General features: G+C 37.0%; 1 protein-coding gene across 2 annotated transcripts in view; it reads right to left on the bottom strand.

Annotated features, from left to right (window-relative positions):
* Positions 1-14,531, bottom strand: part of LOC121424604 — a 19,570-nt gene continuing 5,039 nt past the window's right edge. The window contains exons 2-6 of one of the 2 annotated variants that reach the window (XM_041620354.1): positions 5,377-5,477; positions 4,872-5,142; positions 1,537-1,623; positions 644-780; positions 1-395 (exon numbers count right to left, since the gene is read on the bottom strand). In XM_041620354.1, the coding sequence (XP_041476288.1) occupies positions 384-395; positions 644-780; positions 1,537-1,623; positions 4,872-5,142; positions 5,377-5,457 (588 nt within the window). In that variant the 5' untranslated portion in view covers positions 5,458-5,477 and the 3' untranslated portion in view covers positions 1-383. Of the gene's footprint in view, positions 396-643; positions 781-1,536; positions 1,624-4,871; positions 5,143-5,376; positions 5,655-14,531 lie in introns of those variants that run through there. The other variant, XM_041620353.1, reaches the window with a different exon arrangement.

The raw sequence follows: 14,531 nt of genomic DNA, 5'->3' as shown, positions 1-14,531 counted from the left end.
GTCTCTCAAGGTAAACCACACTAATTATATGGTTGATATATGAGATATGAATTTTAGGTCTCAAGGTAAAGTCAGAAGAACTTGTCTACATTTTTGTCATATTGTCATTGTTATTGATCTGAATTAGGACAATCCAGAACTTCTCCATCAATTAACACATCTACCCCAGTGAATGTCCCATCTATAGTACGCCCATCGTTTTGGTCTACACACCAACACGACCGTCTATCCGACGTGCACTGTGGTGCTTTTCCATCGGGAACCGTCGACATGGCACTGGGGGATGTACACGCATCCCGCCGATGAGTTCTGCCCTCCACACGATTCGTTGAAAGTTTGTTGCCATGCAACGCATGGGCGTGGCTCCTTAGTCGTGTTGGTGATCACAGAAGAATCTGAAATCAGAAAAGAAAGTGTTGGAATTAGGGGAAGGAGCGAGAGGGAGAGAGATGTGGAAGGGTGTTGGGGGGGGGGGGGCTAGAGAAAGACGTATCTGAGATCAAGCTCAGAGCGACTTGACTGTGATACAGGAAGAACTTGGTGAAACATTCCCCTTCTGTATAATTGTTATTGGGTGCATGAATAAACAAAAAAAATCTTTTGGGGCCTGAAATGCAAAAGCACGAAATCGGTTCTAATTTACCTTTACAATATTTTTCATCTCGTCCAGTATTGCAATCGGTTCTCCATCACATCGCCATTCGTCAGGGATACACTCGGGTATGTTAGCATCATCACCACACCAGAACTCGCCGGATGAACAAGCGTTTGCTTCTTCATCTAAGAAATAAATATGGAGTTACACAACACTGTTCCATAGCTTATCACGACAAGCATATTTACCAGTAAAACAATCTGAATATCACTAACAAAAAAATAATTTGACCTATATATAGGCTTCTACCAACGATTCAGCTACTCCCGCCTGCATTGGACATTGTCATGATGTACTTCTTAAACCAAATTATTTCGTTCCTCTCAAACATTTGGGAGGACTTTAATTATTATCAAAATCAAGTAACAACGTTGGATTCAGTTTCATAAAGCTGTTCGTATAAGTTAAGTTATTATAAAGCACGTAAGAAAGGATCATCATTCGTTCTTAAAGGGATGGTCCGGGCTGGAAGTGTCCATAGCTAAATAAATAGGGGGAAATGGGGATGGAAATGGTGACATCATCAGCCCACCTAATGAATATTCATGACTGTTTTCACAAAATATTGCTAAACTTTAAACTTCAATAACTTTATTATTTATCCGAATTTGATGAATTTTTCGGCATTTTGCTCAGTGAATTCTACTTAATGTATTAAGATATATTTTCAGCCCGGACCACCCCTTTAGAGTCGCTGAATATATTTAGCATTTGATAACACCATGCATTTTGATTTCTTCCCCTTTTTTACTCTCAAGATCATGTCATTAATTTTGATTCAAATAATGTTGACTTCTACGATTGCATCTTATTTGATACATTTGAATAACATGAATGGAAATCAGCATCAAGGTCTAATGGTTTTAAGTCAATACGCATACCTGTTACAATGGGGGCTTGAGTATTGGTCGAGTTCAGAGTCGTCATTGTCATCTTCGTTGTTGTTTCAAGCCCAAGCATTGGTATTACTGAAACATATCAATAATACTCATGAACAAAAGTAATACATCAAAAGTGTATATTTTCAGAAACATAAGTACCATTGAGTAATAGCCTTTAAATAAAATAATAATGATAAGACATGCTGATGGCTTGTATACCACATCATTCTAATTTTCTTGAATTCTCCATAATACCCCCATCTCACTAGATGGCGATTCTGCTGCGATCGTCAAAAATCGACAAAGCGTGGTATATCGTAGCTTGAACGTGGCTTGATCTTTTCAATCTTCTCCGTCGTACCTTGATCTTTTCTGAAGCGGCAAGGATCGCCACCATCTTCCTGGTCGCCACAAAATTTTGACATGTTCAAAACTTACGTAGCGAGATCGCGGAGGTGCTAAAGCGCATCATAATTGAGTCAAGAGCGTATTACAAACGACATATTCGTAGCTGTAACGAAGCTCCAACCGCACAAGCGTGGTAGAAGCGCATTAAAAGCGGCACCGATCGCCCGTGTTTTTCAGGCCCGTTCCCAAGACAATTCTGCTACGCTGCTTCCGTTTAGGAGGCGACCGCCTTGCGCTCGACACGCTTCACACCGTTTCCACCACGACGCTTCCCTTTGGGTGCATGTGGGCACACGTTCTCAGCCCGCTGCAGGCATTCGCGTTGCGCTTTTGCTGCGCCGCTGATGACTGGCCAGCGATTGAGCAGCGACCGTCTGCGCTGCTATGAAACAACGTGCCGATGGTAGCGGATTATCACATTTTCAACAGATTACGAGGCGACACCACGACGTTTTCAAATATACTTCCCAGAAAAAAGGACCAAAAAGTATGGAAGCTTAAAAGTGCCACCGAGATGTTGAAAAAATTACTCGGGAAGTCGACATCTTGATAGCAAAAGATAAGATGACGAGATCCCAGATCTCATCATGTCGACATCTTTTAGAAGAGATGATGAGATGACAAGATCCCGGATCTCATCATGTCAACATCTTTTAGAAGAGATGATGAGATGACAAGATCCCAGATCTCATCATGTCAACATCTTCTGGAAGAGATGATGAGATGACAAGATCCCGGATTTCATCATGTTGACATCTTTTAGAAGAGATGTTGAGATGACACACGATCCCGGATCTCATCATGTCAACATCTTTTAGAAGAGATGTTGAGATGACAAGATCCCGGATCTCATCATGTTCAACATCTTTTAGAAGAGATGATGAGATGACAAGATCCCGATCTCGTCATCTTTTAGAAGAGATGATGACATGACAAGATCCAGGATCTGATCATGTCAACATCTTGTAGAAGAGATGATCAGATGACAAGATCTTCGATCCATGATCATGTCATTTATCATCTCTTCTTAAAGATGTAGACATGACGAGATCCAAGATCTTGTCATCTCATCGTCTCTTCTACAAGATGTCAACATGATGAGATCGGGATCTTGTCATCTCATCATCTCTCTAAAAGATGTCAACATGATGAGATCCAGGATCTTGTCATCTCATCATCTCTTCTAAAGATGTTGACATGATGAGATCCGGGATCGTCATCTCATCATCTCTTCTACAAGATGTCACATGATGAGATCTGGGATCTTGTCATCTCATCATCTCTTCTAAAAGATGTCAACATGATGAGATCCAGGATCTTGTCATCTCATCATCTCTTCTTAAGATGTTGACAAGATGAGATCCGGGATCTTGTCATCTCATCATCTCTTCTACAAGATGTCAACATGATGAGATCTGGGATCTTGTCATCTCATCATCTCTTCTACAAGATGTCAACATGATGAGATCGGGATCTTGTCATCTCATCATCTCTTTAAAAGATGTCGACATGATGAGATCTGGGATCTCGTCATCTTATCTTTTGCTATCAAGATGTCGACTTCCCGAGATAATTATATCAACATCTCGTGGCACTTTTAAGCTTCCATAAAAAGGGAAGCTGCCCTATCTGTTATGCCGGCGGTCCCAAGAGGAAGCGAACAAGAGGTTATGGTGGTGGTAGAGGAGGAGGAGGAAAAGGAGGAGGTATAGTAGGAAGATAAAAATCTAACTGCTGAGCCAGCTTGAAAGAGAAAAAAAAACGCTCGCATGTCTTGATGAAGAAATGGGTTACCTCCGCAAAAATATATAAATTGAATATGTTTTAAAAATAGAATGAATTCTAACTACAGTGACAGTAAACAATATTAAAATTTAATGATTCGATCACTGATGTATTGATTGGAAAAAAGCACACTTTAGGGGATTCTGGCATTGTGCCCCCCCCCCTTATGAGTGCTCTCACATCAGTAGACTACTTCTTGAAAGCAAATTTGAAAGGAATTTACCTAACAATTTTGAGTGACAAACTTTGTGGAAAAAAATAAACAAAATATAAAACATTTTTATGCTCTTTTATGAAATTCTGATGCATCCCTCATATTAACTATTAGGCATCGACATCTTTTGAGTGAAATTGTAATATATATTGTATATTATGACTTAAGTGACAGCCAGGATCGGACCCAGTATCTTTTGGGCCTCCTCCTACTGTCCTCGTATCAGGTCCTCGTATTCAACTTCTAATTGAAGTTGTTGTATAGATGTATAAGTCCAACCCAAATTCTGGACATCCATCTTGGTCGGAGGTTGGCAATCGACTGAAAAATTGTCTCATGTGCCGCGATCAATATGCCGATTGCTTGAAATCGTTTCAAGAGCCCATCATGAACGTAACACAATCGTTCCATCCGTAGCACCACCGTACCGAGGTCCTAATTAGCGTATGCCTCGTTGTACGGTCGCTTTGATCGCAGAAGAGCGCATCACATCTGCCTCAAATCGCGGCAAGAGAGTGGCAGCGTCGTACTACCAGCGTATTACCATCGCCTTCAGCGCAGGTCCGTCGCAGTGAGTTGTAGTGCAATCGCCTCGCAGGCTAAAATAGAATTCGAGGACGATTCTGCTACGCTTTGCGGGATTTTAATCAGATCGCCATGGTCGCCTTGGTCGCCATGATCGCCATCCTAGTGAGATGGGGGCCTTATGCGATCATGAATCCTCCATGCAGGGGGGGGGTTATTTCAAAGATAGAGAAACTTTGAGGGGGGAGTTCAGAAAATCATCATAAATCAATTCCTTGCTATTTTCTGCCCAAAGTGATGAATTTTCTTTAAGGTGATTTTTTATTATTTAATTAGAAATTAATTGGTCTCAGTGATGAATTTTAGGATGACCAGGTTGCAATGTCTGAAATACAATATTTACCCGAGAGAGTAACAAGTAGAGAGGCAACAAGAAGCGATGTAACAATCAGAGCACTGCAGAAAACCCATCGAGGAATTCGTCGTCTTGCCAACGAATTGCACTTCTCATGTTCCCTATCGACGTCATCATCATTACCGTTGACCACACTGACGCTGTACGATGATGTCGTGTCCCATGATTTCAAGCCCCTATGACTTATCATCGACGCCAGACCTGTTATCTCGATGGAGGAGATGCTCTCAGGATCGTTGCTTCGCTGATGACGTAAGTCCTGTGGGGGGGGGGGGGTAATGTGTGGGTTTTTTTTAAGGATTATTCCTTAGTTTGATTCTCTGTGTCAGCTCTGCGTTCACATTTGCGATCAAGAATTATGAGCATCCTTACAAGTTTTGGTTAATAGACAACAATTTATCTATTTCAAATAAAATCACCGATAAATCACACAAAAACTATAACACATGCCTTACTGGGTACGAAACAGATTGCATACAGATACAACACTTACCATGTTTGTATTGTCCAATCTTCTCTTTTCTCCGTTGTCAGACATTTTTGCAGGAATTCCTTTTTCATCATCCCAAATCATGGTAATGATTCACTTTAGTGCTATTAAGAAAAGTTCAAAACAAGAAAAGGACGCATAATTAAGGGCTATTTTTTTTTACTCCCCTGCTAATTTTCTAACTAGACCTATATAACTATTAAAACTTGGTATAATTGAAAACGATTTTGGAAACAAGAGTATAATTTAACTTTTTCGTGTGTATTTCTGGTACCATCTAGGGTAGCGGGTTTCAATTCAAAACATGAGACAATAGCAAGCTTGTGGACAATGAAGTGACACCTTTGTGTTTCTGTGCAATATTTTTTCTAACAACAAAACTTCCTCCTTGGGTGATGATTAAACAAACATTCTCTCTTTTGTATGGAAAGGGGTGATGGGTCAGGTGAATACGCCAGTAAATATTATAGGCGTCTGGCTCATCGGGATGTATTTCATAAAAACTGATCGTAAAGTTAGGAATGAATTTACAATTAGCATGAATATCATGCCTGAATATGAAGCCCAAAGTTTGATCCGATTATCAAAAGTCCGGGAATAAAATACATTTATATACATTGAAATTTACGTTACATCTGCTTTGATTTGATGGTGGGCTTTATTATTCTAAATCTAGGCTGATTACTTACAGTATTCAACATGTTCAAGGGGCTATTGTGCTCTGAAAACGAGCGACAACCAGGGGCTGAAAAATTTGCCAACCCCCCCCCCAAAAAGAAAAGGTTATCACCCCAAAATTAATGTAACCATGGTTATTTGGACCAAAAATGACAAGCAAAAAAAAATCTGCTCCGCCGACAATTGCTCCTCCGACAATTGCTCCGGACAATTGCTTCGCCGATATTTGCTCCGTCGACACTTACTCCGCCGATATACAGTGCGTCCCAGAAAAAACGAAACCGAGATTTAGCGATCATTTATCATTACTTAATCATAAATAAAATAGACAAATGACCTACCAATTTAAAGCTTAGAATCTCCTCTTTCATCTAATATTACTTAGATTATTTCTCATTCACGCATGAGTGAGCAAATGCAATTTGAAGAAAGGATATCAAAAAATCATTTGGCGGGGGGTATCTGGGTTTCAAAAAGAAAACCACATTTTTGAAAAGTTCAATATCTTTTCTTTAATGTGATACCTAAATTACAGAAAATGGTCACGAAATAACAAAGTTCTGGTCATTTGAAATAAGGCTTGAATTTCAATAATTTCATAAAATGAAGAGGTTCTCCAGGATGGCTTTCAAACTCTGTGGACACTCTGTTTTGTTGAAGATCAGCCATGCATTAAATCTTTTGTTCACCATGCGAAAGCTTCTGTGGGAAACCGGTGAAAACACGTTTATCTCATGAAATTATGGAAATACAAGCCTTATTTCAAATGAACAGAACTTTTTTATTTCTTGACCATTTTATGTAATTTTGGTACCAAATTAAAGAGCAGATATTGAACTTTTGAGAAATGTGGTTTTCTTTTTGAAACCCAGATAACCCCCGCCAAATGAGTTTTTGGTATCCTTTCTTCAAATTGTTTTTGCTCACTCATGCGTGAATAAGAAATAACCTAAATAATATCAGATGAAAGAGGAGATTCTAAGCTTTAAATTGGTAGGTCATTTGTCTATTTTATTTATGATTAAGTTATGATAAATGATCGCTAAATCTCGGTTTCGTTTATTCTGGGACGCACTGTATTTGCTCCGCCGATATATTTGCTCTTCTGATATTTGCTCCGCCGATACTTGCTCTGCCGACATCTGTTCCGCTGAAAATTGTTCCGACGACATCTGCTCCGATTATACGATAATTGCTTGCCGAAATTTTCTCGCCGACATCTGCTCCGCCGAAAATTGCTCCGCGACAATTGCTCCGCCGATATCTGCTCCGCCGACATCTGCTCCGTCAATATTTGCTACTTTCATAACAATATTGTAGCACAGGCTGAAGGCGTCAATTTACAAATATGTATATTATTTTATTCGGGTATGACTGCGACTTTTTTGCTGGAAGTTGTAGTATGGGGTGTCTACTTCAAGAATCCGACGGGTGCCACCTGGGCACCCTTGGACATTTCTTTTTTTATTGACGTCATACGCCACGCCCACTTTTTCACATATATCTTAAATATGATTTTCATATTTTACGCAATTAAAATGTCATGTTTGGTATCAAATTAAAGCTAAAGAAAAATCATTAAAATCACGCATAGGTCACTTAAATGTCATTTAAAGGGGAATCCAACCCAAATAAATACTTGTTTTATAAGGAAAAGAAAAATCAGACAAGTTGATAGGTGAAAGTTTGAACAATATTGGACAAACAAGAAAGTTATGAATTTTTAAAAGATGTAAATATTGGTAATCACTATACCCATGGAGACTTCAAACTGGCAGCATATGGGATGTCATAGTGATGGAAGGCAAGGACTACTCTTCCATGTACTCCAATACATATTATGGCTAAAATGTCATTTTCCCCAAAAGTTTTATTTCAAATTATATTTTTCTTTCATTGCGACATACAACAATATACTACCTGGGTTATATTTAGATCACAGCCCCAGGGGAATGGGTGCTTAGGAGAAAACCACAAATCCATGAAAATAAAGTACATGGCCTATGGGAAAGTTGTCCTTGTCCCTTGTCATAATTTACTTACTCAGTTGCCAATTTGAAATCTACATAGTATTAGTGATCTCAATTTTAAAGCGACTATAACTTTCTTGTTGCTGGTCCGATTTCTTTCAAACTTTCACCATTCTGTTTAATTTAATTTTCTCCTTCCAAGCACAACATTTTATGGCTAAGGCTGGATTCCCCTTTAAGTTCATAAAATGTCAAACTGCTTTGCAAATGTAAGTAATACATATAATGTGGAACATAATGTTTTAAATACAAACAAGTTGGATATTAGGTGAATATATTGACAAAGGTTAAGTTGATGGTGTGCATATCAAGAATCCGACCGGCTTTACATTGGCATCTTGCGGAATCTTATTTTTCCGACGACATAAACCACACAGGCTTTCTTACATTCCTCTTAAATATCTAGCGGAATAAACATATATTTTTTGTAATTAAATTCAAAATAAAATCCACATATATGAATCACTGGGCATTTAAATCTTTTCAAGGAAAATTAAAGGTTATAAAAGGTCAAACTGGACCACAAATGTAATAAATGCAACATACAATGTGGAATTGCTTAAGTTTGGTTGAGGGTCTGTATATTAAGGATGTGACGGGTTCTACCTCCTCACCCTTTGGTGGCAATTTTCTATTTTCTGACGTAATAAACCACGCCCACTACTATGGCCTATAAATGTGACGGAGTGGAACACTTTATAGAATAAACATATCATGGTTGGCAATTAATTTAAGTTTATGGCAAGTATATGCAATTATAAAAGTTACAAGAGATTATAATACATGGCAAGATCACCTAACGTGCATTAATGATTATGGTAGGTCAAATGATGTCAGGCAATGTAACAAAGCTTTAATCAAAACATGTAACATAAGCTTGGTATGATATCGTCCACTTTCCTACGTGAAATAAAACTGCACAGTGTTTTTTTTTAGTTTTCTGTAAAAACATATTTACTATAATCAAGGACAAAGTCATACACAGTAAATAATGTATTGTCAAAGCCAATTACTTTATAATGTATTGTCAATGTCAAGTACATTTTCATCATTATGCAAAAGACATGTAAACCCAAAATGAGAACACTAGTAGAACGGAAATGTTAGTGTCGTCAGAGAAAAAAAATATACATGCATCTCCTGCCATTACATCTTCAGAAGATAGCTGATAGTATATGGAACAGGACATTGGGCATACCCGTACTGACACAATGGTTGTTCCCAAGGAATTAAGAGAACTTCCTATAGTGAGTCGATACAAGCCACATCGTCACCCTGTTCTATAAATTTAAAGGGATACTGCAGTTGATGGTCGGCCGTCGAGTCATGTATTTCATAGTTCATACTGCAAGTGTGAATCGAAGTAACACAGATGTGGCAAAGCCATGTAGTTGAGATTGTTGGTGAAGGGGAATCCTATGAACATCTGGTAGAAGAGGTATGGTATATAGAGGGTAGTTGTGAGAGGTTATATAACTGGACATTGTGTGAAATGTTCAATTGATGTAGATTATTTGGGATCCCATATTTGATTTGATACAAAATTATAAATTAAACGTTTTGTATAAAGTCCTGAAACTCGAGCTATCATCAACATTTCATGCGTGTAAATGACCTAACGGTCAGCCTTACATTATTGTGCTTCATTTTTTTCTAATCTTTAAACGTACATTCCATTTTTCATAAGCTTTAATTTGATATCAAACATGATACGTTTATTTTGTACACTACATAAGTCATAATTAAGAGGTTGACCTATGTAAAAAGGATGGTGTGGTTTATCAGGCAATTGAAGCGCCTCTAGCAGTCTATCCTACATCACACGATTCAATGTAGCAGCAGTGCTGACTTTGAAAACTACTATGAAATAATTATTAAAAAAAAAACATCATTCATATAATGATACAACACTATGTTTATTGACAATAAATGACATTTGACCTTGATCATTCGACCTAATTGTCAGTGATACTTGATTATCCCTATATATCCAAATTCCATAAACTATATCTATAAACTTTGAAAGTAATGACAGCAGTCTAATATTTACCTCTAAAATGGCCAAATTTCATTGACCTTGAATGACCTTTGATTTTGGTCACGTGACTTCAAACTCGCTTGAGATGTTCAGTGATACTTGATTACTCTCATATCTAAGTTGTGTGAACTAAATCCATACACTGTTAGAGTTATGATGGTTATTAAATGAATACTCCCAACATGGCCAAAGTTAACTGACCTTTGACCTTGGTCATGTGACCTGAAACTCGCACAGGTTGTTCAGTGATACTAATCAGCACATCCTCAACATAACTTTCAGCTAAAAATAGACCTACATAAATAATTCCCAATTTGGTTGTATTCCAAACATGATATATTCCACACTATTTATTGCATTACTACATATTTGCGACCCAATTTGACCTTTTATGACCTTATATGACCTTTAATTGCACTGGACTCGTTTTAAATGCGTATTTAGCGATTCATATTACGTGGATTTCATTTTTCATTTTAGTTAATGTGTATGTTTATTCCGCTAAATCGAAAGCTCATATTTAAGAGGAATGTTACTGAAAGTTGGTGTGGTTTATGACGTCAGAAAAATAACATTCCTCGAGATGCCAAGGTAGCATCCATTGGATTCTAAATATTCACACTCTCAAAGTTAACCTTTGCAAAAATGCATATAATACCAACTTGTTTGTATTTGTTTTACGCCACGAACGCAATGGAGACGGACGTGTAATTCGCTATCCGGTAATATTGCACTGCCTTATTTTTTACTTTCCTTTCGCATATTGCTCAAATCATGATTTTGTAGCACAAAATTGTCGATTAACATTATCCTGAAATACTATAGTCCGCATTGGTAATATTAAAATTGAATTTATCCATATATTTTTCCCGGAATCCAACAACTTTCTCAAGCATTGCACTTGGTAAAATGACCCACTACGAACTACGTTCTCAATCCAGTTCAAAAGCAACCATGTCTGACAGCAGCGCCGCGACTGGTACCGGTGCTTTGAATCCCGATGCCCTTGGATCGCTGGACAGGAATATACAGGCTTCGTTTTCCAAAGTATTCGACAAGTTGGATCACCTCTTCTCAGAGACCACAGCTATCAGAATAAAAGTTAATGAAATTGAAGGGGCGGTTGCCTTCAATTTCAAAAAAGTAAAGGAAATAGAAAAGGAGATAATTCCTAAAGTGAAGGATGACCTTGAAACAAAAATTAACAGATTTACAGTCTAAGATTACGGGTATGGAGATCTACAATCGTCGAGCAAACCTCCTCTTCTACGGTATTCAAGAGATCAACAACGAAGATGTGAGTAAAGTCGTCCGCAGTACCATCGTCATGCAACCTCGGAGTCGATGTAGACGAGGCCAATAATATGGCGTTTGTGAACGTCCACGTCTTCCACGGCGTTCTCGGGTAAGCGACACCAATCAACCACAAGCACCTAATGCGATAATAGTGAAGTTTGTCTATATGGCTGACAGGAACAAAGTCTTAGCGGCCTACGAAAATGGTGATCGTCGACCACGAGATCGCGATGCTTCTGCTGCTACTCTGGGAACCAACCAACAGCGGGTCTCTGTTCGCACGGACCTTCTCCGGAATTGAAGGCCAAGAGGGCCATCTAGCAATATCGCATATAAAATGAGAAAGAAAGATGGAGTTTCTACCAAGATTGTACTTCAGAATACCTCTGTTTGCCTGAAGTGGATGCAAAAGGGCTCAACGAAATGGAATGAATATACTGAGTAGGAGAGTGATGACCCTTGGTCGACGAATTCGATGATTCCTTTTTCTCTTGAATTTTGTTACATCCGTCATGTCTATCATCTGCAACTTATTTTCTTTTATGACATATGAAAATTAAATATATTTTACTCAGAAAAAATCTTTGATAACTTGAAATGTGAAACGAAACTGCAACCAGCCAATGGTGCTGTCTGTAATACCTGGCAGATTTTCTAACCCAGTGATTAATACCCGATGATTTTTGCATAAACATTTTTTAGACTACAAATTAGTAGCCAACTATGAGAAATGTACTATTGCTTGTCCAAAGCAGCTCTTGTCATTGTCAAACGCTCTTCTATTAGATTATATTACCCAGCAGGAATCTCTCTTGTATTTTACCTTTAATCAACAATATAAATTTATTTTATTCTTTACACATTAAAATTCATTTTAGCCTGCCCCAAAGAGCTTTTTAATTTAAGATGCAACATGAACTTGAGAACCAAAGTATATTATGTGTGTTCAATGATTATACATGTACTGACTTAGAAACAGAATTATTCTTATTTCACTGAATACCTCAGTTTTTTCTTCCCTGAATTTTTCTCAAGTATATTTACAGCACATTCTTACATCGAATAAGATCAAAATATAAACAAGTAGTGAAACAAATCATGTGTGTTTTTATTAAGAATATTTGTTTGTACTAATATCCTTAGCAGACATATTACACAATATTGTTATATCACGGCTAGTCACTTTGTAACAAATAAGATTATTAATTGACAGAGTCATGCATCGTTAAAATTGTATATTGGAAGCCGAATTACATTTTTTGTTCAGGGTTTTGACAGTTCAGGATTTTGAAAATAAGCCAAAATTATTTGATTTTTTCTGAAATCATGTTTTGAAATTCAGTTCATATGGAAATTCATTTTTGCATGCCCTGAAAAGCTAATTGAGAACCAAAGTATAACCATGTGTGGTCAATGATACTGACACAAAAACGAATGATTTTTTCTTTATATCTCACTGAATACCTCAGTTTTTCTTCATGTATATTTACAGCATATTTGTATTTAATAAGGACAAAATATAGTCAAGTAGTGCAACAAATCATGTGCATGTGTTTATATTTGCTTGTTTTGATCTTCTTAGCAGACAGAGTACAGAATTTCTTTGCCATGGCTAGTCACTTTGTATATAAGAATAAATTAATTGACAGAGTCAACATGAAAAATGTATTTTGGAAGTCAAAACTGCAGTTTCTGTTAAGGGTTTTGACAATAAGTCAACATTTATTTTTTTCTTAAATCATGTTTTTAAATTCAATTCATATGGAAATTCTTTTTTTTTTCTTTCCCCAGAAGCTAGTTGAATTTAAACATATAAAATTGAGAACCAAAGTAGTACCATGTGTGGTCAATGATACTAACACAGAAAAAGATTTTTTTTTCTTTTTATTTCACTGAGTACCTCAGTATTTCTTCACTGAATTTTTCTCAAGTATCTTTACTGCATATTTCTTTTAAAACAAGGGCAAAATATAATTTTTTAGTGTAAACCATGAGGGTTTTATAATAAGAATATTTGCTTGTATTAATATTCTTAGCAGACAAACTACAAAATTATATTGTCATGGCTAGTCATTTTGTAGTAAACAAGAATAGATTAATTGACAGAGTCAACATGTAAATTATATATTGGAAGCCAAAATTACAGTTTCTGTTCAGGGTTTTTGACAGTTCATGAGAAACCTTTAAGCAATAACAAAAAGGGTTCACTTGTTATGTTTTTATTGCAATTTGCGACTAGCAAAGTCTACAACCATTGCGTGGGAAAAAACTCAGCAGCATATTATTTTTATGTACAGTTATACAAGCTTCTAAAGTTTTATTCATTTATTTTTCTGCATGCTTTGCGGTATTTCTAGATTAAGCTAGAACATTGTGATATCTTGAAATAAACACTGCCATTTCTTCTGAGATAGAATGTACATGTCTTCTTTTTTTAATGTATCGATAGTTTATCCAAACACTTGGTTGGTATGCGACTCATTGTATTCCCGTTTTTCTATTTGTTTACCACTGTGCATTGCATGTCATTAAGACGAATTAAGCAAGTTGCTATAGGCTGTTTTTTTGTGGAAGCTTTATGTAAATTATAATTTTTATCTTGCGGTGCAAGTATGTAACCGGATGATATTCTGTCTCTTTTTGTTAAGTGGTATTGGCTAAATCAATGGCATGTATCTTGCTATTTGTTTTCACATTTTTAATGATCCACATACATACATTCCAACCTGTTATATTCTACAAAAAAGTTATGACATTTACAGAAAAAAGAATATGCTTCTCATTCGTTATGCAGACAAACTCTTTTACAAATTACGTAACTCCTGTTGCCATTATCACATTGGTTGTTTGGTCTGATTCTATCGACATGATGTTCATAATGGTCACTCGGGCAATGCGTTTCCAACTGCTATTGTTCTATTTGATATCTAAATTCGATTTGAATTTCTTACTATCACCAAGATATGCCAATTACTGTTTGCCTTTCAGAGGCGCTTTTTCTCTTCCCGTGACATCTGCTCTCTTTAATGAGTAGTATCCATGACGTGCCTAATGTTCTTCCCCATCTTAATGTAAGTCCTGAACACATACAAAGTACAAATCCAACTGTCACGGAT

The sequence above is a fragment of the Lytechinus variegatus genome, chromosome 1 (assembly GCF_018143015.1).
Source record: "Lytechinus variegatus isolate NC3 chromosome 1, Lvar_3.0, whole genome shotgun sequence".
NCBI lineage: Eukaryota > Metazoa > Echinodermata > Echinoidea > Temnopleuroida > Toxopneustidae > Lytechinus > Lytechinus variegatus.
Note: the sequence above shows the minus strand (reverse complement) of the source record. Positions and strands in the feature narration are given on the sequence as shown.